The following is a 24,452-nucleotide window of genomic DNA, read 5'->3' as shown; positions in this document are numbered from 1 at the left end:
GAATCATCACAGACACTCTTGATTGGGGGGGGAGCCCAAAGTGCCTGCCATCATTTTCTGTCCCAAAAGCATAAATCAAAATGTTCCATTTTCTGTGCTCTGCCCATTGCAGGCATGATCTGCCAGTGCCAGCAATGAAAGGTTATCGAGAAGGGACCACGTTAATTTTGTGAACAGGAAGCTCTCATTAGTGGCTGTGTTGTTCAAATCAGCCAGAAGACAGATGTGGCTGTGGATCTGATGGATCTTGTCCCTGTCTCTGTTGCAGGAAGGCATGCCCCAAACGCTGAGTTCTACCAGTATGTTTACCCCATGTGGCTTCAGCCCTCATCTACATACTTCAAAAGAAGGTGAACAAGGAGGACTGATCTTCCAGGATGGAAACCTTACCTCAGCATCTCTGGATGCTCTAATCCAGCATCTGATACCTACCACTGATTACTACCCTGAAGTAAGCAATTCACAGTATAATAAATGGTTTAATTTTGATGAATTGGGGCAGCACTTTATGCAAAAGTGCAAATGTGTTAAATTTTGAATTAAGAGGGCTCATTTAAAAGCTGCATACAATTAAAGCTTGGTAAATTGATGCATTGCTTTAAATGCTATTTCACTGCTCTATAATTGTTCCCATGAAAAAGCAGATCCCAAAGATGATACTGCCTTTAAATAAGAGAACAGGGTGTGGGGGGAGCTGTCTTGGTGATGAATTAGTGACGTAGCAGTTGGAGCTTTTCAAAAATAGCAATGCTTCCCAGAGAGGTTTAGAGGAAAACTGAAGCAAAAAGCTTCCAAGTCTGAACTGGACTAAATTAGCTGAATTTCAGTGGCTGCTGAAGTCATCCAGGTTTGCCTGTATGTACAGAACATTCTCTTAGTGATGACAGAGATGCTTCTTCTGGTGGGTTTCTAATTTACCTGGCATTGTATTCACAACTTTGCAGTCACTGGACAGCATAGTCCAGATACTAATCCTTGCTCCACCAGTGGAAATTAAGTGTTTCCTCACCAAGAGTGTGAGGATCTAAACTGGAGCAGGCTTATGGTCCTGCAAACTATTGACTTCCCTGGATTTTGCACATCCTCAGTGGAATTCAGACAGAGTTTGACTGGAAGACTTTTAAGTGCTAATATAGCTCCATGGCTTGTATTTCAAAGCACAGAGGAGCATTGACTTCTGGGTACTTGAGGAGACCGGGGAAGTTATCAATGCAGAGCAGGCAGCATGTTTTAAATTACCTGGAGCTCAGTTTCTGATCAGCTAAAAATAAGCAATGAAGAAGCATCTCAATTAAAAAAAAAAAAAAGGAACAGAAAGGCAATAAAAATAGGTAATGGACAGATCAGGCTGTGAGATTTTCATTATAATGTATGATATGTAATATTATACCTGCTGCTTGGGAGCATGGCTAGGGCTGAGGGAAAGGAGATAATTCAGGTGCAAGGATGCAAGGAGGGGTCAGGATGCAACAACTGAGACTTCATGCATGTATTTTAAATTCACTGCTGGAATAATTTGAAAAATCCAAGGATTTATCCAACAGACCTGCCCACAGCTTCACAGATGTGGAATTGCATATGATATGACTTGGCTGATAGAAATGAAATATGGGGAATTAATAGAAAAAATGAAATATTGCTTAAAATAGGCTGGGTGATATCTGCAGGGCAATAGCGAGATGTGGCTGATGTGGGGGTGTCTGCAGCTCCCAACCCAGTACAACACAGAGATTCCTGCCCATTTAGCTTTACTGTCTCCAGCATCCTGGTTGTGCTGTCTCCTGTACCTGGGCTTGCTCCTGCATGCTCTCTTCACTGGGTGTTTGCCCAGGGTTTAGGCAGCCAAGGGCTGGACGTGGATGCTGTGGAGGAAGGAGATGCTGCTGCCTCCTGTGCCCAGTGTAACCAGTTCCATATTCAGGGTCAGGAATTGTTATGTCTTTTAGATAAAAAGGTCTTGCCAAGTGGAAATGAAAAACTGTGAAGTTCAGGGCCTTTACAGTCAATATCACCCACTGTGTGACTGCTTACAGTAGCTCTACTTGTCTTTCTCCTGCAGAAAGCCTATATCTTTACATTCCTGCTGAGTTCCAGACTCTTCATCGAACCCCATGAGCTTTTGTCCCGAGTTTGTCACAAGTGCATTGAGCAGCAGCGGCTGGATGACCCCGTGCTGGACAAGGTTAGTTTATGCACAAAAATGTGAGGTATTGTCAATGGGTAGAGGATTCTGGGGCTCTGGTGTGTGCCCCTTGCCTCTCTTTAGATTGAATGAATCTTTCTCATAAAGGATTTTCCACTGAGATCCTGACATTGAGGCATCCATGTCTGAGAGCAATGCTTCAGGCAATAGTCACTTCAAATCTTCTAATTTTCCCTTTCCCCCTGTCTCAGTCTCCCCAGGTGACTTTCCTTCTTTAAGGCTCTGGGGAAGCCTGCAGGATGCAAGGAGGTAGGACATGACCCTCACACACTGTCAAGTGCAGATGTCCACACACCACTCTCTCTGCCATTTTTACTTATGTCTCTGCCCCTTTGCTTTCTTGCTCTTGGTACAATAATATTTCCTGTCACTTTGAGCACCATGTAACAGGGGGCAGGTGCCCACCACCCTCCTGCCCTCTGCCCTCAGAGCAGCACCAATGGAATGGGCAGGAGCAGCAGTGGGGCCCTGACAGGTGAACAGAACGAGAAAATCCAAGCTGTTCCTGTCTCAGCACTCTTCCCACTTTGCCCCAGGGACTGTGCAGCCTGGTAGAGTGTAGAGCAACACATGTGCATCCTCTGGCAGTGCCACAGACAGTGCAGGGGTGATGGATGCTGCTCAGTGCTGGGTTCTGCCCAAGCTCTCCTTGCTGCATTGATGAACACTTGTTTGGTATGTTATCTGGAGCAGGAGATGCACCTTCAAAGCAGTGGAGGGGAACAGAACATGCATTTGTTGGAAATTTCCAGAAACCCCAAAATTCTGAAATGGTTTTCAAGATCAGGCTTTCCAGTTTTGAAACTGTGAGTTTGGCATCAAATACTGAGTCACCGACATCTGGCCATGTGCTTGTTTTTGCACAGGCAGCTGGTTCCATGAGTAGCAGGAGCTCTGCCTTCACTGTGAAGAGCCATTCTCCAGAATGCTCAGCAATCCCAGACTTGGGTTACCCATACAGTCAGTGTTAATAGAAATATCTGTATGGGGTGAACCAAACAAAATCTCCAATTCTACGACAGATACAAGTTTAGGAGGATTAAATGTGAGCATTGCAAAGTTTTGCTGCTCATTAAACTTTTAAGAAATGAAAAACACTGTCTTACTAGGAAGAATTCTTATCTGCCTGAAGTTCACCTGGGTGTTGTAGCAATACAGGGCTGGTGGGACACAGATGATTTTGTGTTCCTGAGAGTGGGGCTGATTTTGAAACTTTGTACACAAGCAATCTGCCATCCCATGTCCTGTGACTTGCACAAAGTCCTCTCCATCAATTCATAATGCAGTTTACACAGCTGGAGCAAATGTCTCCCCAGACCTTTGTAGTTTCCAATAAAGCTTTCCCTTTAGCAGCCACCTGCTGGTCTTTGAGCCTGAGCTTAATGCTAGCTGACAGCAGTTATTTTTAGAGATGTGGTTCATTGAAACCTGTTGTTGGTGGAAAGCTGAAATATGCATTTTGACCACCTTGGTTGAAAAACAAAGAGCCAGGGAGCTTAAGAGTATAATTTTTCCTGATTACAGGGTACACTTCAGCTGCAGTACGTGGGGATACAGAAGAAGGCTGTTTGTTTCGGTCTGTGTTTTCTGTAAATAAAAATGCAGTTTGTTTTTTAACACCATTTTTTTTTCACATAACAGAGGATGAAAGCTTTGGGAGCAGCCACACTGGCTGTCTTATGAGATAACACTAATGCACCAGTTGTGCCATTCCCTGCATTTCCCTCCTTGCCCCATCCCGACTATTTCCACTGCCACATCCTCAGATAAATCTCCACCAGAAGTGGGCATCAGCTGTATGCTGTGTGAGTGTCTTTGTCCCATCATGACCTTGAGCTCATGTGGGAAGAAAGCAACATTACCAGCAGCCCAGGTAAAGTTACAAAAGTGCTGCTGTTTTGTTCATCTTTTTCTTCAATGTGCATCTGCCACTGGCCACTAAGCAGTTTTTTTCATACAGCCAGAAAGCAAAGGAGCAAAAAAACCTCTTTGATGGTCAAGAAATTCATTGCAGTTTTTCAGAGAAGGATGAAAATATAGAAGGGTTGTAAGTACAAAAGGGAAGAACAAATGGTTCGAATCAGCAAAAAGGCCAGATGTTTTAAAAAAAGGTATAAAGGTTGCACCAACAAAATGTCCTTCCAACCATAAACAGGCCAATTGCATGTGCAGAATACTTAAATCTGCATGTAAAACAGGCAATTGTGCATGCACCTGAGTTCTGGTACATTTTGCATGCCAAAATGTATTATTTGTGCACCACACTCTTTGTATGCATGTGTGCAGGTTTTGCAGGTGCAACACAAATGCCTTCTTTGAAAACCTGGCCCCACGTTCAGTGACACACACAGTGAGAGACTTTAATGAGTAAACATGTTTCAGTCCCTGAGCATCATTCAATGGTTTGCATTTCAGGCTCGAATCAGAAAATTTGGACCCAAAATCTTACAGTTGCTGACAGAGTGGACAGAGACATTCCCATATGACTTTCAGGAAGAGCGGATGATTGGCCATCTCAAAGACATGATTCACAGGATAGCTCCATGTGATGAGGTGAGGATGCCTGACTTGGGATGTTCTGCTGATACATTAAGTTCATTTTACCACTTGGTTCCTCCTTTTCCTCTTTTTTTCTGCATTCTGCTCTATGCCTTTTCTTGGATACTCCAGAGTTTTTTTCTCCAATCATGTAAAAACCTGCAGTATCTTCCCTGAAAGCCACATCTCTCTTTAGGTGCTCCTGGAGCAGTGAGCATAGGAATTTATCTTCTGCACATTGAATTGTAGGATAACAACATTCCCATTTTATAGAAGGAATATGTGAAGGCATACATAGACTGAATGTGCTGGTGCCAATTCAAATTGCAGCAGAGCTGTGATCTCCCAAGTTACAATCACAGAATCACAGACTGCTTTGGGTTGCAAGGGACCTTAAAGACCATCTTGTTCCACATCCCTGCCATGGGCAGGGACACCTTCGTCTAGACCAGGCTGCTTCAAGCCCTGTTCAACCTGGCCTTGAACACTTCCAAGAGTGGGGCATCCACAGCTTTTCTGGATCCAAGTCCCTATATTTAAAGAAGATACTAATATTAATGGACATGTAGCTTGTCTGGGAGCAGGGAGGTGGCAGAAGACAGCTGTGTGTGGCCTGCTGAGCACAGAATTGGGCTAGAGGTCTGTATGGTCCTGGTGTTCAAATATGTGAGCTCTGTGTGTGGCACAGTGGGTCACAGTGAATGGAGCCTCTGGGAGACCTGCTTGCAAATTCAGGTGGGTAAACCCCACAAATTAATTCGGAAACATTAAAAAGACCACAAAATTCATGAAAGTAATAAGCAAATAGTACACTGAGAGTCTTTAATTACTTCTAGGTTAACCATGGGATGTGGAAAAATTCAGTTCCACTGGCTACATGAAGGCCTGGCCTTAAGCCACAGAGGGGTGCAGTCCAGTAGAACAACAAGAACATACCCATAAGGATGAGAGAGAGAAGAGTGGAGAGAGGACAGAAGGAATTAGCAGGGCTAATTGAAATTGGGCTCTCCTATGCACATGAAATATGCCATAAATGGAAACAGCTGTTCTTGGATTGGGCTGGCACTTCCAGGGAGCTGTGGGCTGGCATAGATTGATTGCCTGGGCTGGGCAGCCCATGGGAGAGAAGGGGTAAGATAGGGAAGCTGTGAAACATGGTGGAGGTGAAGGCAACAAAAAAACTCAGAAAGAGCCAAAGTGGCTTTAGTTCCATTTACCAGAGTAGTAGAATTCCCTCAAGGAAGAGAGGCACTTGCTCCTGGCCAGCAAAAGATGCCTTGCAGCCCTTCAGCATCAGAAGTGAGGGAAACCCATGCAGACCCACCAGAATTGTGTCCACTGGAGAGAAGGGACCAAAGGGTGGAGAACAGGGACTTAGCATGTGCTCTTTAACAGCCATAGCTGCCCTGATGAAGAATCATAAATGCTATCAATCAACTTTCTGCATGCAAAGAAGTCGTTTATGTGCCTAACCTGAGCAAGCACTGCACACCTTTGCTCTGGAGCATGCACAGCTGTGTACAAATCCTTGTGGGTGCCCTGGGGGGCCTCAGACTACATTAGTTTCAAATCACTGTTTTTCAGATATTACTAGGCACTGTAATTGCAAGTGATTATGCCTGAGCAAAATCAATAATTAATTTAAGAAACAGCTCATATCCTCCGAATGCAAATTTCCTTTTTTTAAGGGACAGCACAGAAGAGTGATGGTGACCATTAGTTTTTTGGAAGACACTTGTTCCCATTGTGAACCACAGAAGTTAAAGACTGAAAGATTTGTGATGTCATCCAGCCCATGTAGGTCAGTGCAGGATTTTCCCCTGCAGTGTCTGCTCCTGTTCTTTGTAGAGTCCACTTTCTAAAGGCTGTGATGTGCTTATAAAGGTGTCCATGCTGAGAAGCATTTCTTAGTAAGTGCTGTGATTTGCATTTAGAGTTAGAAATTTTAATTAAAATTTGAGCTCCTAAGCCACCTGCTGAGGCCTGCTGTCTTCAGAGGAACTTTCCTAGTTAAGAACGAAACATTTTCTTTAAATATTAAACAGTAGTGTGCTTCTTTTGACTGTTAATGTGGCAGTGAAGTGAAATTGGTTGATAAGTCCAGCATGCAGCCTCTATACAGTGGGGGGTCACTTTGTGGCAAGATAATTACCAGCACGTTGAAGGTAATGGACAATGTTGTTTTCAGTTAGTGGATGTAGTTTAAAGAAGGCAGGAAAGGCTTTTAGAAGGGCAAGAGCAGGATTTTTTATTTTTGTTGATTTCTCTCTCAATGTGCACAGAAAAGCTTTCTAAGCAAGGGTGCACCCAACTGATTTCCATTGAGTCTCTTCAAGAGCTCTGATTTCTGTGTAATTGTTTGTGTCCTTTAAGTGTGTCTCTTTTTTTTCATTCTTTATTAGGTGGTTGGCTTACCTGAGTTTTGGTTTACTGTTGTCTATATTTATTTTTTGTGCCATATTCCCTACAAAATGAGGTGAAACTAGAGCTCTTGATAAAGATTTATTGAAAGACTGGCTAATATGTTTGTCTTTCAAGCAATTTTATTCAGCTTTTTGACTTTTTGTCCAAACTATGAAGAATTTGATACTGCATAGACATGGCTGGTCCAAGATTTTTCATCCAAACTCCTTTTAGAAAGAAGAGCTGGGTTTACAGCCAAGTTCTTTTAGCCAGATGTTTTTTATTCATTAGAAGTCTTGGCTTTCAGTGCTGTCCCGTCACCCCCCAAAAACTGAGTTTCCCATTTACAAAATAAGTTCACAAAATGCCAAATATGTCACTATTTGAGTTTTCACTAAAAAATCACACTGTGTTCACAGAGCTTCCTTCATAAGCTGTGTTGAGATTTGCAAACACACCTATATGTAAAGCAGAGAAATATTTAGATGGTCAGTAGTTTTGGTCCAGAACAGTCTTTGTTAATCAAAAGTGTATCCATCTGTTGAGGATTTACATGAAGAAGGCCTTTCTTGGACCTAATATACATCAGTAACAAATAAAAACTGAAGGAGTGGGGTTTTCCTCAGTCAATTTTCACTCCATCTTTGGGATTTGATTCCAAATACATTGTGTGTTGTCATTGTCCAAGACATGTCCCCCCTGCCTTCTGGGTACTTGCTTCATTTCAGACTTAACAGCTCTGTTTTACAAAATGAGCCTGACTTATCCTGTTTATCTGGTACATGTTCTAGCCCAGCTCAAGAGAGCATCTTCCTTAAGTGAAAGGAGAGCAATGTGAGTCCAAGAGAGCAATGTGAAACTTTTGTTAGAAAAGCTGCAAAAGTTACAAAGTGTTGTGGCAAAACTTGAAGCACTTGGGATGTTCTAAAGGTCTCCAGCCTTTCATACCCTGTAATGAAGACAGAGTAGATGTGAGAAGTTGTTCTTCACTGTGAAGCAGGAGCAGGTGCTATCTCCAGTGTGCAGACTGGATTCTGTGCAGCTGAGAAGAGCACTGACTCTGGTTTCTGCTTCCTTAAACACTTAAAGCATGAATGCTGTCAGTGCCTAGCACTAAACACTATCCACAGCCCACAAAACTCTGAAGGCAAGGCTGGATCTAAACTATGGGATTACTTCCCAAAGGCTCACTTGAGCTGCATCTAGCTTGGGACATGACACAGGTGTGTTGTTCTTTGTAGTGAGCCACAGTCTAGCCAAGGACATTTCCAATTAATCTTATCCTTAGAACCCATCCACCAATTCTGTTATCTCAGTTTTGTGATGTCTGCATCCGTCAGTCATGAACAGTTGAAGTAATTTCTTTCTGCCCATCCTCCATGGCCAGAGACTCCACTTACTGTCTGTAAAGAGTTGCTCCAGCTCTGAGAACAACCTGGGCAAGTTGGTAATGATGATCCTGCTGAGCACATGGCTGTGCTTGGAATACAATATGAGCTTCCTTCACTAGCAATTAACATTTGGATATTAAATACTCAAAGCTACACAATGCTTCAGCCACTCCAGCTGGGTAGCAAGCAGCTGCGAGCTTCTTCTGCATTCAGGTCAAAAGGATGGAGAAATAACATTAGAAACATTTCTTATTCCTAATAAATAAGAGTTGACAAAGCAGCATTGACAGGTAGAGTTCTCAGCCAAAATGTAGCTGACATAAAAGATAGGTACCAAAAGCTGCTGTGCTCCAGAAAGCTGCAGTAACTCATGTGGTAGCATTGCCTCTCTTTTGAACCTGATGTTGGCAGAAATGTGGAGTATCAGTGCCAGCCCAACCCACCAGTCCTGCCTCTCTTGACTGCAGTCTCTGTGTCCAGAGCACAGAATTGTAATTAAGCCAACTGAAATTGGCTTGTTGGAGATAAAATGGTAACCTGTTGCTGGCTTAGGAGTATTTTGCAGAAAGCAAAAGTCAGCACAAAAAAAACCACTCCTATGTCGAGTTTTCTGGGTGGCTTATGTTTCTCTCCCTATCTCTCCAGGCTTACTGGAAAAAGATGAATCAGCTTTTGCAAGCCCTGAATCAGAAGCTTGCAACCCTCAGCCATGGGCAAGAAGGGATTGTCAAGATCAGTACTGCTGTCTCTGATAAGCTGGTTGCCTTTAAAACTAAACCTCCATCAATTCAGAGAGAAATCCTGAGCGTCTGCAGTGACCCTTACACCCTGGCTCAGCAGCTGACACATGTGGAGCTGGTAAGTGGGAATGGTTCCCAACTTCTGCAGCCAGAGATGTTATTTTAAGCCATCAGTTGCTAAGTATTCCAGACATAACCAAAAAATGTCTGCACTGCTGCAGCATATCCCATGCTGTATCAGCACTGCAGCAGGAGGCAGGGTTTGACAGGTTAAGAGGTGCTTGGGAAGCAAACTATGTATCAGAGTGTCCCTGTGCAGCTTGGAGCAGGTCACTGTACTTCAGCTTGCTTATTTGTGAAATGAGAATCCTATCCCAGCAAAGTCAAGTCCCAGGAATGTCACTTCTATAAGGTGCTCAGAGCCCCACAAGCTCTGCAGGTGCTATTGAAATGGCTGGTCATTAACTCTTTTATAAATTTGAAAGAAATTTTAGCAGTTCAAATCCATTTCTCCAGATACAGAAAGCAGTGGGTTGTCTGATGTGCCTTTCATTCTTCCCTTTGGGACTTTGTGCATGGACATATAAGGGTGTGCAGGTGCCCCCCCAAAATTCCTGCTGTTCCCCCCTGTGCTGGGCTGCAGTCTGCTCCCAAACAGGCTCTTGTGTGAAAAATGGCAGTGCTGAAACCTTCCTTGGATGTGCTGTTGTGCTGCACACCCTTCTCCCAGGGTCAGGTCCTCCCCACGGACATCCTGGATGTGCACAGAGAACAGAAAACATTGCTGCCATCTGCAGACCTCTTGTTGCTCTGGTGCCCTGCTGCCTGTCCTGTGGACTCTGCTCATCCTTCAAGGGAAGGATGGAAAAACAAAACATGAAATGCACTATGGATTGGAGTGAGCATTAGGAAATCAGCCTTCAGATTTCTGAAGATAGTTCATATTCCATTTCTCAGGAAGTGGAATGGATAGTTTTCAGAACATGCCGCTTTGGCTTTCTTTGCTTTATGTAACTTAAGCCAGAGAGTAGAAGACCTTTTGCGTGGAGTTTTTTCTTGCTTTTGTTTTTTTCCTCTTCCACAGCACAGCTGTCTTCCAAGGGGAAATTCCCTGTAACTGAGGCATCACTGCCTTTTTAAAACAGAAGCAGCTAGAGAGTTTAATTCCACTGTACTGTAATAAATTCTCTTTACCTTATATTTCATTGCTATGTCTGATGCATCAAATGCACTGAAACTGTCTGATGCTTATTTGTTAGTAAGAATTATTTGATACTTATTTAAAACAGTTATTGATTACTAAGAGCCCTATACAGTTATCAGTACTAAGGTGAGACGCCTAGAGAAAAAGCATAGGACTAGACATAAAATTTTGCCTTGACCAGAATTACCATTTATTTTATTGTTGCTTGAGTATTCTAAGTTTGGACTGTAGGAATTCTGAAATACCTTTGTGGCCTACAACCTACTGAAAATATTTATTTTTCTAATAAACATGTTTAAAGAGAGTGAAAAGCCTAGCGGGAAAGTCACTGTGTTGTTGGAGCTGCCACGTTTTTTCAGGAGCTGCTGGAGGTGGCCTCTCTTTTACTAAGAGAGATTTGGATACTTTATTCTTGTTTTGCTTAGTGCCTGGGATACTCTCCAGTGTAAGCAAAACCTTTAATGTGTCACGTGCATCCTCAGTGCCTTCCTTAGCCAGTGACCCAGAGCCACCAGCCTGGGGCAGCACCTGAGGGTCAGTGGGCAGGGAGCCAGGGCAGAGCCCTGTGTGGGCAGCTGAGCAGAGGGATGCTGTGAACTCCAGATTACAGCACTACTGCCATTGTAACACCTGGCAAACAATTTGGCTTTTGAGTGATGCTGGACCACAGCAGGTCTGAGGGAGCACCAAACAGAAGTGATGTCTGCTGGCTCCCAGATGAAGCCCTGTGCATCCAGTGCAGTGGAGGGGACTCTTACTGTGGCTTGTCAGTAATGAGACGTATTTATTCTAATTTTCATCTTTCTGCTGACATAGTTCTAATTGTTGTTATGAATTTTAATGTCCAGTTAGTTGGCTGTCTACCAGTTCAGTGACACCACTCAGAGCTGACAGAAAGTGATGCTGTTTTATCAAGAGAAACAAAAGATATTCTGGGGTGCTTTCTTATTTTTCCCTCTCTCTTCCCACTCCCCTACCCTCAACAGGAAAGACTAAGTCACATTGGACCTGAGGAGTTTGTGCAGGCATTTGTACATAAGGACCCTCTGGACGGCACCAAGGTATGGTTTGTCCACATACAAAGTGTCTCCTGTGACCACAGTTTGTCCAGTTGTGACGAGGTCCCCAAGACAGGGCCTGAGTCACAAGCTGACATGGGCCAGCCAGCTGGTGACCTGTGTTGTCATGGCAAGGATGGGAACCTGTTGGCAGAGCTGTCACTGGCAGGTCACTGCCATTCCTCCCTGGTGACAAACTGGCCACCACCCTGGTGTGCTTTTGGGCTTGTTCCTCCCAGGCTGCTTTGACTGGGACGGATGGTTGTGGCTGTACACAGCCAGGGAATGTCTGCTGCTCTGGTGAAGCACTAAAGGCTCGGGATGTGATGTAACGGCCTCAGTGTGTGCCCAGACACCACAGCAATGAGTCAGTGCGTCATGAATCAACTCTTCTCTCTCTACACAATAACCCAAAGCACCACAGGGAACAGAGTGCCTCATCAGGGCTTCATCCAAAGGCTTTGAAAGCCACTTGGAGTCTTTCCACTGATTCCCCTGAGGTTTGAAGTAACATTTCAGTGAGTGGCTCAAAAAGGAAAGAGGCTTCCCAGCTGGAGAGTCAGAGATTTCACATGCTGTCTGAAAAGAAAGGGTGGAAAATTCTTGCCCTGAACTGCATATACATTCCCACTGAGATCATACATCAATGGCTGAATTTCCTCACTGAATGCCAAAGGTACCAGGAAGACCTGTGTTTGTAGTGCTGCACAAAGAGCACCAAAATAGCTTGTAATGGTGAAAATGTAGATGGATGGATGGATGGATGGATGGATGGATGGATGGATGGATGGATGGATGGATGGATGGATGGATGAAACATTGGGCCCTTTCCTCTCCTTGGACTTGTGGAAATTCTGCAGTTTGTTTCAGCATGAGGGAAATAGGCAGAGATGGAGTTCCAGGTATTCTGGGCATTGATCACATTCCTTAGAAAGGAACTCAAAGACAGAAAATGTGTGTCAGAAACACAAGATACCAAACCAGCCACACTGAGATTTCAGCCACCTGGGCTTCAAGTCAGCAAGGCTGATCACAGTGGGGATAGTCTGGAGCTTTTCCTCATGCTCTATGTGGTTGATTTAGAAAAGCTTCTGTGCCAAGATATAGCCCACGGGGAGAGCATTGCACACAGAGTCACAAAATAGTTTAGGTTGGAAAAGACCTCCAAGATCATTGACTCCAACCCTTAACCCAGCACTGCCAAGGCCACTACTAAACCATGTCCCCAGGTGCCACATCCATACATTTTTTGAACACTTCCAGGGATGGTGATTCCACCACTTTCCTGGGCAGCCTGTTCCAGTGCCCAACTACCCTTTAAGTGAATAAATTTTTCTAAACCTCTTCTGGCACAACTTGAGGGCATTTCATTTTGTCTTGCTGCTTGTTACTTGGGAGAAGAGACCAACTTCCCCCTGCCCTACAATCTCCTTCCATGGAGCTGTGGAGAGCAAGAAGTTTCCCCCTCTTTGTCTCCAAGCTGAGCTCCCTCAGCTGCTGCTCCTCAGATCGGTGTCCCATATCCTTCCCCAGCTCCTTTGCCCCTCTCTGGACATCTTTGGACAAAGTAGCGCAAACCTTATGTGGAGTCATATTCCCTGACCCATGAAGAATATCCCTGTCAAACACAGGGAGTTGGCTCAGGTCTGAATTCCCTCCAGCTGGAGATCGTATTAAACATCTTTCTTGTGTGAGGGCTTCAAAAGGCTTCACTTATGAATGTTTATCAAGCATTCTGAGCTGCAGATGGAAGATGCTTGGGAGGTGCTAAATATCGCTGCCATTTATAAAGCTTAACCTTTAAAAAGTAGTCTGTCTCCGCTTTACTGTTGCACGTTTTTCGCAAGTTTTGCATTATTAGCTGTGGCTCTTATGCCCTGGCACAGGACAACAGTTCTGAGATGGAAATACTATTTTCAGACCAAAACCTGGGTTTTGTGTACTTTTTGCTGTAATAGGAAACAAGAAACAGAGCACATGAAAAGCAGCTGCTATGGCAGACTGGGGCTGATTTGGGTTCCTTTTGGGTTTTTGATATTTACATGCTGCTTGCTAACATTTACTTTTGAAATGCTTTAAAAATACACTTTTATTGTGTTTGTAGTCTATTCATAAAGTGGCTCAGAATTTCAGTCCGGTTAGGCTTTGCTCCTCCATAGCATGGTACTGTGATTTCTGTACCTAAACACGTCTGTATACAAAATCACAGGTGAATATTTTCTTACTTTGAGTTACCTTGGGAATTGTATTAAGCCACATTTCCAAAGGGGTTCTTAGTCACTGGTTTACCTTACATAATATGGGTGATCCCATTAATGGATTATGTATTATGATTTTCCTCTTAGTGGCGTGTGTTTATGGTACCTCTGGGAAATGATCGTACTAATAAAACAAAAATCAGTATTCTCTGGTACCCTCTAGTGGATGGTACTGAATGTTCAGACAAATCTCTGGAACTTTAGAGAGCTGAGTGTCCTAGATGGATTGTCTAAGAGTTTAAAGCTGGGCAAAGCACTTGAATTCTTACAATCCCAAGCAACATATTCAGGCTGTGTGAACTGCCCTATCACTCCTCTGAAATCAAAGGAACTGGAAGAATTCAGCCAAGTATCTGCTCACATAGCCTGTATCAGTTATGGGAATTTATGTTAAGTTTTATATAAATAAGTGAAAAATATGCTTCTTGCAACGGCTCTTATCAGTGAAGTGCCTCTGGCATGTAAGTGACCTGTTCAGACACAGCCATGCAGGCAGAGCTGGTTGCTAAGAACCTGTTTTTCTGAAAACTCACTAAGGAAAATAGTGGGTTTTTTCCACAAAAAATCAACCATAACTGTGTTTTCCCTTGTTTTTCTCTTGTACACTTCACTAAATTCTGGTCCCTCCCCTCCAGAAAAGGGCTGTGGGTGATTTTATTTGCTGAGGTGGAGGAAATCCTGGAATCTAAGTCACAAACTGAGCCTGCTGTGGAAGACTGTGCCTGTCTTATTTTGTCTGCATGTCCGTGTTGATGTCAGAATCCTGCAATGCCTCAGCTGTTCATATCCCAGTGAACAAGGGTCAGTGCAGACTCTCAGTGAACACTTGCTGCAGGCAAAATGGGGCTGTTTTCTGGACACCAGTGTGAATTGTGCAGTGTGACACACCCAGGTATTCACAGGATTTTTTTAAAGGGGCCCTTAAATGCACAGCCTTCCATGAGCAAGAGAGAGATGTGGCCAGTAATTACCTTTGTGCAGTATTTATCTTACTGATCAGGTCACTGACTGGAACACAGTTATATCTTTCTGTGCTTTTTTCCCCCCAGACTTGTTTCAGTGAACAGAAGAAGACAAGTAACCTTGAGGCCTATGTGAAATGGTTCAATAGACTCTGCTATCTCGTAGCAACAGAAATTTGCATGGTAAGTTACAAGTATGTGCCACATTTTGCCACATACCTGAAGTACCACTCTGAAATTTTATATTAATAAGCAGTCCTGGGGATTTATTTCTTATGACCCAGCTAAGCATCTGATGGTAAGTTTTAGTAGTGTTGCACTTGCAGAAGAGACCTGATAAATGACAAACATATTGCAAAACAGAGGTGGTGGCACACAGGGGAATGCACTGTTCTCTTGATGTAGTAGAAGCACAGTGTGGAATAATGAACCCTGCAGGGAAAAAGAGAGGAAAAAATGCCTTGAGTTATCCTGTGAGATTTCTGCCAGCAAAGCCGTATTTGTTATCTGTCATCCTAAAGATCTGCTGTGTGTGTGAATTCCCACTGCATGACTCCGTCCTGCTGCCCATTAGTGTAGTTGTGGCTGTTATTCCTTAACTTGTAGTGGTTTTAGTTTGTTTAACTTGGTCCCATCAAAATGAAATTAATGTTTTCCTCTTTGAAAAAGGTAGGGAAGGGAGGAATACTAATAGTTTTAAGAGCCAGTATCGCCTGTGACACATACGAATTACCATTTGAAGATCATCTTTGGAAAAGATAGGGTGATTCCAGTCCAATTAAAATGTGTTTTTAAAATGCTATCATTTGGTCTGGCCGTGTTGCTAAAGGGACAGAAGAGGGGAAAGGGATTAATGCAATGAAACAAGCTCTTTCTGAGACAAAGATGCTGCTGTTAGAGGGGTGTGAAATCCTGCCCTTAGGGAAGTCTGTGCTGATGAGCCCACTGACTCGAGGGAGGCCAGCAGGGAGCTGAGGTTCTGCTTCAGGGCTGCTTGGGCTGCCTGTTCCAGCCCTGAGACAGTCACTGGGGCTGGGAATTGTCGTGAATTTCTTCAGTGTCACTGCAGTGAAAGCTTTGATTTCAGAGGTTGCCAGCATCCACTGGATTGTTGGAACAGAATTAGGGCCAGTGACTGAAAGCAGATGGCCCAAGCTGTGCATGAAGCCACACTATGCATGGAACAAATGCTTAGGATGACCTCCAATTCTGCATATGCTCATTACAGATACTCATTTATTTTAATTTACAGCCTGCAAAAAAGAAACAGCGAGCACAAGTCATCGAATTCTTCATTGACGTTGCCCGAGAGTGCTTTAACATAGGGAATTTTAATTCACTGATGGCAATCATTTGTAAGTACAGCTTTTAACTGGGTCTTCCATCAGCTGTCACAGATGAAAAAGGAAACCCAGCTCTTATCAATGGCTTTGTTTTTTTCTCTCTCACTTATAGCTGGAATGAATATGAGTCCAGTTTCCAGGCTAAAGAAGACTTGGTCAAAAGTGAAAACAGCCAAATTTTTTATTCTGGAGGTAAAAAAAAAAAAAAAAAGAAAAAAAAAATCCTGATGCACTGCTTGAATTATATTCAGGATATTTTTGTTTGGGAATTTTATATTATTATCCAGGTGTGAGATGTCTGGAGACACGTTTCACAGGCAGAGAGCCTGATTTTAAGCTGAAATATGCCAGGTGTAGTGAGGAAGTTGTAAATCTGATGATATGCAGAGGGAATTCAGAGTACTCAAATAAATAAGAAGAATTTAAAAAACCCCAAAGTATGAACCTATATACACACCACAGTGCTTCTACTGATGCATGTTTTGTTTGGCCGTGGGCACAATGCTGAATGTAAAGCTCCCAGTCTATACCTTGGAGGTTGAGTGAAGACCCAAAGTTGTATTTTGTATTGAGAATTCCAGGATTTGGCACACATGGAATGTGCAGCGCTTATTCTTCACATAAAAGCTCAGTAAGCTGTCAGTAGAAATATCAAAGGTATAAACAGCCATGGGCTGTAGAGCTCTCATTGCATCCTTGGTGCATGGGGTTCCGCAGACATCTGGATTTTGAAGATGGAGGCTTTGCTCTGTTCATGGTTTGCTACAACTGAGTGTAAAATTGTCTTTAGAGAGCCCAGGCTACTTTCTAACCAATGTGTGTTGTTTTGTGCATGTAGCACCAGATGGACCCAACTGGCAACTTCTACAACTACCGGACAGCGCTGCGGGGGGCTGCCCACAGGTCCCTCACCGCACACAGCAACAGGGAGAAGGTGGGTGTGAGCACAGACCATCCACCTCCACATGGGCAGGTGCATTTCTGCTGGGAGTCAGTGGCTCCAGCACTTGATGCAGATGCTCTCCTCCCTTCCATGGGTCACCAGTGCAAGGCCCATGTGCTTCAAGATGGAACTAGAAATGTAAAATGTGAAAAAAAAAAAAGTTATTGAAAGAGTCTGGATAGGATCAAAGCAAATCTATGTGGACTTGCTGTCAGACATTGGGAGGGCTAGAGAGGGCAGGACTCACAGCGTGGAGAACTTCTCTGCAGGTGTCTCTACATTCCTGGAAAATTCACATTGTTTAGATTGATAAACCTGATGGAACAGGTATTCCAGACTGAAAAGACTTTTATTTTGGTGATGGAGCATGAGCCTCGCAGACGCAGGTGGAGCTGTGCTTTGTTACAACTGTGCCCCAGGCTCTGGCACAGAAGCCCCTATTGTGTGATGTGTGAGGTGAGATGGAGAGCAAAGGGCACAGCAATGGAGGAGGCAATGTGGATCTCCATTTATATTAGGGAAAGATGATTTACCACAAGTCTGCAAGGGAGTCTAGTCTAAATCCGTTGCAGCAAATTTGGGGTGATATTCTGTCCTTGTGAATTTTCATTTCATTTAGTTGTTGCTGCCATCTCAGTGAGCAAGAACTGAAGTGTTTTATCAGTGTTCATGGCAGATGTGGAGCTTTCTGACATGTCGCTGATGCTGCAAAAATCAGATTGACAAGATGTTAGAGTGTAGGATCCTCCTGGTTTGTGCCCCAATGTGTTTCTTGTTAGTTTTCTTATTCCTCCATTCAATTCTTTATTTTTTGGTATGTGAAAAAAGGTTTGTGTTTTACACTGCAGTTGCCCATAGTCGTAAATAGGTAATCTCTGCTCTAAGCATGGCAGAACTAAAGTAGATGCTGCATGAACAAGCACAATATGGAATTTAGTATTCATTCACTAGAGGAGCCGGGCCAGATGCTAATCTCACACCCCTGTAAATTTGATGTAAATCTGCTGAAGCTAATGGAATCTCAAAGCATTTACAGTGAAATGAGATCAGCATCTGGTGGCAGGCTGACTCAGCTGCAATGGGAGTACACTGAGTTGTTCTGAAAAGCAATTCTCTCTGCAAAGGAGAGATCATTTGGATGCGTGTGACTGGAAAAGCAATTCTTTCAACTCTCACACACTGCAGTGAGGACCTGTCAGTCTGAGATGCTTTTGCAGTTTAGCTCTTCTGCAACCATCATAGATATTCAAACCAGTTGCTTTATTGTTTGATTTAATTTCCTGTGAAGTTAGCAATCTCTGTCATATCTCTACCCCCAACTGGTTAATACTGATGGCAGAGAGGTTATTAGACTGAAAGGAATCTATTTTACATCAGAAAAAGCCCATATTCTGTTTTTCTTGTGTAGAGAACATTAGTTCAGGAAAATGCTCCAGGATATGATTTGGTAGCTACTCATACTGGATATTTTACAATGTCAGATACAGCAGATCATGTAATGCTTTCTGTAGGATTAAGGAATTTTGTTTCTTTTTATAGGCAAGATTATAATTTATTTGTTTTAATGAACTTGAACGCATCCAAAAGGGCATGATCACTTCTTTTTGACAGAAGATGTTACATTATTTCTTGGCAAACTCATAGCAAAGCTCGCTCTGAAGAAAATTTTTATCTTCAAACTGAATTATGCTTGCAGAGGGGTGTACTGGTCAGTAAGCAAGTCTGGTTTTGTCTGTGCAGTCAAATGACCTATGACAGCTCCAAAATTAAGTCATTCCACTGGGAAACTGCATTGTACTCATTGCATAGCTCTGGCTTTGAAATGTTGGGAGTGTGTACAGCACAGTGCTGTGTGTTGTTGCTGTCTGATACTGTGGAGCAAGAACAAGTCAGATCTCATTAACTTTCTTCTTTCTGCAGGAGGCAATTGTCCTTCAGCATGTAGATGGGTTGGATGGCATGGAAGGGGGATAAAAATGGAGAGAAATATGAGTTTCTGGCACTAACCCAGGTTTTATGCTACCGAAGTGCCTGGAATGAAGCCATTATTAGAGTATAATTGAAACCACTTTTGTTGGTTTTCCTACAGAAATTTGGAAAGTAAAATATACAGGGTAATATATTTGTATTGGGAAAATAAATGGTGACCAAAATACAGCAATTCCATGGACATGTGTAGAGAATTGGTATCCTCGGGTATGTCTTTTCAGCACCTTTTGGATGAGATGAGAATGAGCTCTGCCATGTTCAGAGCTTACTGGGGGCTCTGTAGCTGTATTACCCTGGCATCCAGCCCACATTTGTGTAGCTTTCCTCTCAGCAAGGCTTTTCCTTCATGTTTAGTACCACTAATGGTGCTGACCTTTCTCCCAGGCAGTGGAGCAGGACGGAACAAGCTCACATCTGTCTGCAAAAAAAAAAAATAAATAGACAGAACCTGGCAGTGATTTCTAGCTGGGGATCAGTGTCTGGCTCCAGCTCTCTGTATCTTCCTACCTTTTGAGATCACACTGGTTACAGAGTCATCATCATTTTTGGCAGAAAGCAAACCACATAGAGTGAGTTGTATTCTTTACTGCAGGTTGACTGATCTAGTTTGGGTAATGTGAAAATAAATCCTAAAACACACTTAGCTCAGTTTGACTAGAAATTGTTCCACCTGATCCTAATAGGAGGGCTCAGCATTGTGGGAGGATAAGGCTCTGCTTTGTTTTCATTCCTGAGTTGTATCAATGGAATGTGTCAGGATAAGTACCCAGTGGCTCTTGGGGCATCAGTCCAGGCTTTCTTATGGCTGTTTGCAGTGACATTACAGAGTTTATCTGTGGCTGTCCCATAAGAAAGCCAGCAGAGATACAGATCTTTGAAAGTTTACTGGGTGTGGTAATTTAGCTGGAACAGAAATTGGCTTCCATTTTCACAACACACACTGGCAGTAGCTTGTGGACTCCTTGCCTCAGTGTTTTCACTTCTATGGCTTGTTCACCCTCATTGGAGCATCACAGCATTGTAGCATCCATGTAGACTGGAAAGTAACAGCTGCCAATCCTGTTCTGGGTCCATTTCATACCCTGTTAGAGCTGATGTACAGCATGAGATGGAATAACATTAAATACTTAACTAAAGGATTGCTCTCTTGGCTTTTCTTGCTTGCCATGAGGGCTCTTTAGCTTTGGTGCTGCTTAATAAGCTCCAGTTCAGTTAATATACAAACAGACCAGTGGAGACATTTGGCCACTGCCATGCAGTGTGTTTTCTTTTATGTTCATGGTGGTTAAGTTTGTACTTGGTGGTTTAAAACACAGACATTGCTGCCACAGGAAAATTCTCACAGGGGCAGCTGCTGACCTTCAGCTCAAACCCCCCAAGCAGCCTTTTGCTGTCACAGTGTCGCTGCTGGAGAGGTGGGCAGACTGAGGTTTGACTGTCAGCTTTCACAGACTGGTCCTTTGTGTTATCTTTCTTTTCCCTTTGAGCTGTGAGACAAAGGACCCTGAGAGAGTCTGCTTCACTCTGGATCTCTGCTGAGGTTGAGGATGCACTTCAGGAGTGCTGAAGTGCATCCTACTACTGTTCTACTGCTTTCTGCTGTAGAACATCTGGCATAAAACTTATTTATCCCTGCTTGTAATTCCATCAATTTCAAGAGTCCTATCCAGACTTATTTTAAAGCAAATTATGACCCAACTGTGATGGGTTAGAGGGAAGGCTTGGATTGCTGTTATAGGCCACCCTGCCCTGGATGATGGCCAGGGCTAGTTTTGAGAACTACAGTGGTCTCTCTGGCTTCTGTTAGCAGTTTCCTGTCAACCAGCTTAATATTTTCAATCCTCTTGTCTGCAGGTTAATTTGGAGAAGCAGGTTGTACTAATCAGGCACCAGGAAGGAAATTACATGCCTCAAGAGGTAGCTGTGCATGGAGCTGTTGAAAATGAAACAGGTCCTGATTAACTGTTTGTAGACAAGTCCTTGGTCATCAAATTTTATGCTGTCTTTCCTTGTCCAGGGACAATATTGGTTCTTTAGTTCCCACCCATGTTTAAATTGCTCAATTTGTGTGTTCAGCATCTCTGTTTATAAGGACACAACAGGAAAGGGAAGAGTTCTGCAATGTTATTTTGGTCTTTGCTGTCTGATGTTGTCATCAGACAGTGATATTGTTGATAATAAACTGGGCTTTTAGCACTTTCTTAGTCATGTTATTGTGCTCAGTGAACATTGTGTACAGTTCACTTTCATCTCAGCATACATTCTCCTGGTGGCTGAAGGTCTCTCTAGACACTACTGCCCCTTTTCTGGCCTGTAGCTGTACTGCTTTTCAAGTGCACAGCACATTGAAAAGTTAATACTTCTTTATTCTCATCTCTCCCAACTGAGTTGTTCTTTCATCCAGAGAAAATACTGAACTGAAAAGATAATGGTTGTGTCATTTCTCTCCACAGATTGTGATCCCCTTCTTCAGCCTATTGATCAAAGACATTTATTTTTTGAATGAGGGATGTGCTAATCGCCTTCCAAATGGACACGTCAACTTTGAAGTAAGATCTGAAAAATGTTTTTACCTATCCCTTTCTGATAGCCAAGGACTATCTGAGACTATTAGCCTGCTATTTTCAGTGCAGACCATCAAACACTGAATATGAGGTAATATTATTGTATCTAAGTGGAATGATTTTATGTTTACAGAAATTCCTGGAACTGGCTAAGCAAGTAGGAGAGTTTATAACATGGAAACAAGTGGAGTGTCCCTTTGAACAAGACCCTAACATCATCCACTACTTGCACACTGCTCCCATTTTTACTGAAGATGGTAAGACTGTACAATCACTCATCACTGAAAAGGTCTCTCTTCATCACTACTAATTAACACCCTGATCCATGCTTTGGTGATCTCTCTCACTGACCAGTCCCAGCTGTTTCCTGGCTTTCCTGCCAAACAGTTTGTTTATGCCCAGTCTATCAATGTGTTTTTTGCAAATACAGCCTTCTAGCACATGAAGCTGCTGCCTGATGGCTTTTCTCTTGTCTGTAGCTTCTCCATAAGGCACTGTCTAGGAAGCTGCCATTGTGGCCTTATTTTTTTAATCACAAATTGAGGCCACACAAGCATGTCATGGGCTCCTGTGAATGTCAGCTGTCCCTTAGCCACTCATTCTGTGATTGATGGAACCAGAACTAATCTCTCTCACAAATGAGTGCTGTCATCTCTTCAGTAAACACAGCTCAAGGCGATGGAGTCCAGCTGACCTCCTCCTCTACAGCAATGACGTGTCATGTACAGAAAAGAATTTTCAAGAAAACCTTTTCTATTCATTTCAGCTGTAGCTATGAAAGCCCTGTTCTGAAATTATTTCTCTGATTGTCTTTTTATACTTTTCTGTTCTCGTCAGTTTGGTATCCAGCATGTCAGTATGTGTCACTTCATGCTGGTTTGTGTCAGCTGCCTCTCTATACATTGTCATGCACAGAATTGTCTATAGCAACCTTCCTGTAAGCTGTTCTTCTGGTTGGTTTATTTTTTCTTCATTCTATAGGCAGTTTTCTGTACTAATCCAAGGTAATCAGACCAGACAGCTTTTATTTCATAGACTACTTCAGAAAGCAAAGTACTGCTTCTAAAATCCTGTGTAAATCTTAAGAATTACTTCCAAAATAGAATAATTAATATGATTAAAGTAATATGTATCAACAGGAGATAGGATGAAGGCATTTCTTCTTGCTTTAGGCTCTAAAGGGACAGAAAATGAAAGTCAGGGTAAGAGTACAGTTTAGTCCAGGCTACTGGACTAAAAAAGAGTGACCTCAACCCACTAATTCTATGCAGATTTTCTCCCTCATGTCCTCCCCTATATTCATGCTGCTTTTGTGAAATGACCCTTGCAGAAGTCACAGGAAATCTCCCCCATTACCCAGGGGTAGTGCAGAGTAGAAAGAACTGCCCTGAATGAAAGGTGGGAGGGTATCTGAGAGAGATTCAGCAGTGGCATGTGCAATGCAGCTGTACTGTGCTTGTCACAATGTGGAGGAATGGTGGCCAACACTTGAATATTAAAAGACAATGCTTTTGTAGCACAGATTCGAATGGTGAGATGGTTCCAGCATTAAAAGAATAAAAGCATCATGAAACAGTCAAATGAGGAAATGTGTGTGAACACAAATTACAGCCTGTGATTCTGTGAAGACGGTGAGATATTAATGCACTGCCAGCTTTTGCAGAGGAGACTCTACAATCTAGATTCATTTTGGTATCATAAAATGCATCCTACAGTGTAAAGATTTGCAGAGGGGAAAAAGGACAGATTTATTTTCTTCCACTGCATTCCTTCTCTGGTTTCTGTAACTCACTCTTACCTTGATGGTATTTTGTATCCATTTAAGATACCATGTTCCCATAAGCTTTAAAAAGATTGAGGAACATAAAGTTGTGTTATGTGATGAGAATATCCTTAGTTTTTAAAAGCTTATGCGTTTAGGTGTCAGCTCTCACTGTCTCTTTTAAAAAGTTCATGTAACTCCTGAGTAGCAGTGCTGTGATGGAGGAAATGGGCCCAGATCTCTCTATGAAAAACCAGAGACCATTCAGCTGCTTAATATTGTAATGAGGAGGTCATGCTAACATATTTTAACTCTGGGTTCCTCTATTGTTCCATCAAAATTAATGTAACAGCTTTCAAATGTGAGCTAAACATCAGTGTCCCACTGATTACCAGCTGCTTGAGGGACCATGAAGTTTTACAATTTCTCTTTCTGTATGGTACAAAAGGACATACAAGAATGCAGAGGGATGGGGGTTACCAATGCTGTTGGAAATAACACATATTTACTGTTTCCAGGTTTGTATCTGGCTTCCTATGAAAGTGAAAGTCCGGAAAACCAGACAGAAAAAGACAGGTGGAAATCCTTAAGGTAACCTCTCATTTTATCAGCTCTTTTCTAAAGGACCTCCAAACAGCTGCTCTGATACCAAAGCTTCTGAAGTGCAGGTATTTAAGCTGTGACCCCTGAGAGGGGTCTCTTCTATTTAAAACTAATGTGCAGAGCTAAGGTTGCACTGATAAAAGCTCATTTTAATCTCAAATTATCCTCCCTGTAAAGAATACCCTCAGCTTGCTGTACCCATTCATAAGCCCCATGCAGATGAAGAATGCCCCAGGTCAATTGGATCTTTCACCAGTTTACAGCTCTTCTAAGAGATATGAAATGGTTTGGTATAAGTGAGAATATGAAGAGAGTGATTAAAGCAACTCAGACCTTTAAATTTGCTTTTTTAAAAAAACTGTTCTTATGTTTTACATTTACAGATCCACTATTTTAGGAAAGACTTGAAGATTGAGAGATTATTGCAGTAGGTCAAGGAAAAGAAATCCGCAAACATTTTGCACTACTGATTCCAAAGATGCCTGTTTGGG

At 42.8% G+C, this 24,452-nt stretch overlaps 1 protein-coding gene across 1 annotated transcript; it reads left to right on the top strand.

Moving 5' to 3' along the window:
• The first annotated feature begins 274 nt into the window (after positions 1-274).
• On the top strand, positions 275-24,412 carry RASGEF1C (RasGEF domain family member 1C). Its single transcript, XM_053956242.1, has 13 exons — positions 275-451; positions 2,060-2,182; positions 4,619-4,756; positions 9,181-9,393; positions 11,466-11,540; positions 14,845-14,940; positions 16,010-16,112; positions 16,213-16,292; positions 16,939-17,034; positions 21,486-21,581; positions 21,730-21,853; positions 23,877-23,949; positions 24,345-24,412. The coding sequence occupies exons 1-13, from the start codon at positions 275-277 to the stop codon at positions 24,367-24,369; spliced, it is 1,419 nt and encodes a 472-aa protein (XP_053812217.1). The 3' UTR covers positions 24,370-24,412.
• The last annotated feature ends 40 nt before the right edge of the window (positions 24,413-24,452 follow it).

The sequence above is a fragment of the Vidua chalybeata genome, chromosome 15 (assembly GCF_026979565.1).
Source record: "Vidua chalybeata isolate OUT-0048 chromosome 15, bVidCha1 merged haplotype, whole genome shotgun sequence".
Classification (NCBI taxonomy): domain Eukaryota; kingdom Metazoa; phylum Chordata; class Aves; order Passeriformes; family Viduidae; genus Vidua; species Vidua chalybeata.
The sequence above is the reverse complement of the archived record's forward strand: the minus strand, read 5'-3'. Positions and strand labels throughout refer to the sequence as shown.

Coding starts and splice junctions, on each gene's coding strand:
- RASGEF1C (XM_053956242.1), top strand. CDS start 275: ATGCCCCAAACGCTGAGTTCTACCAGTATGTTTACCCCATGTGGCTTC. Junction 4,757..9,180: donor GGATAGCTCCATGTGATGAG/GTGAGGATGCCT, acceptor CTATCTCTCCAG/GCTTACTGGAAAAAGATGAA. Junction 23,950..24,344: donor GACAGGTGGAAATCCTTAAG/GTAACCTCTCAT, acceptor TTACATTTACAG/ATCCACTATTTTAGGAAAGA.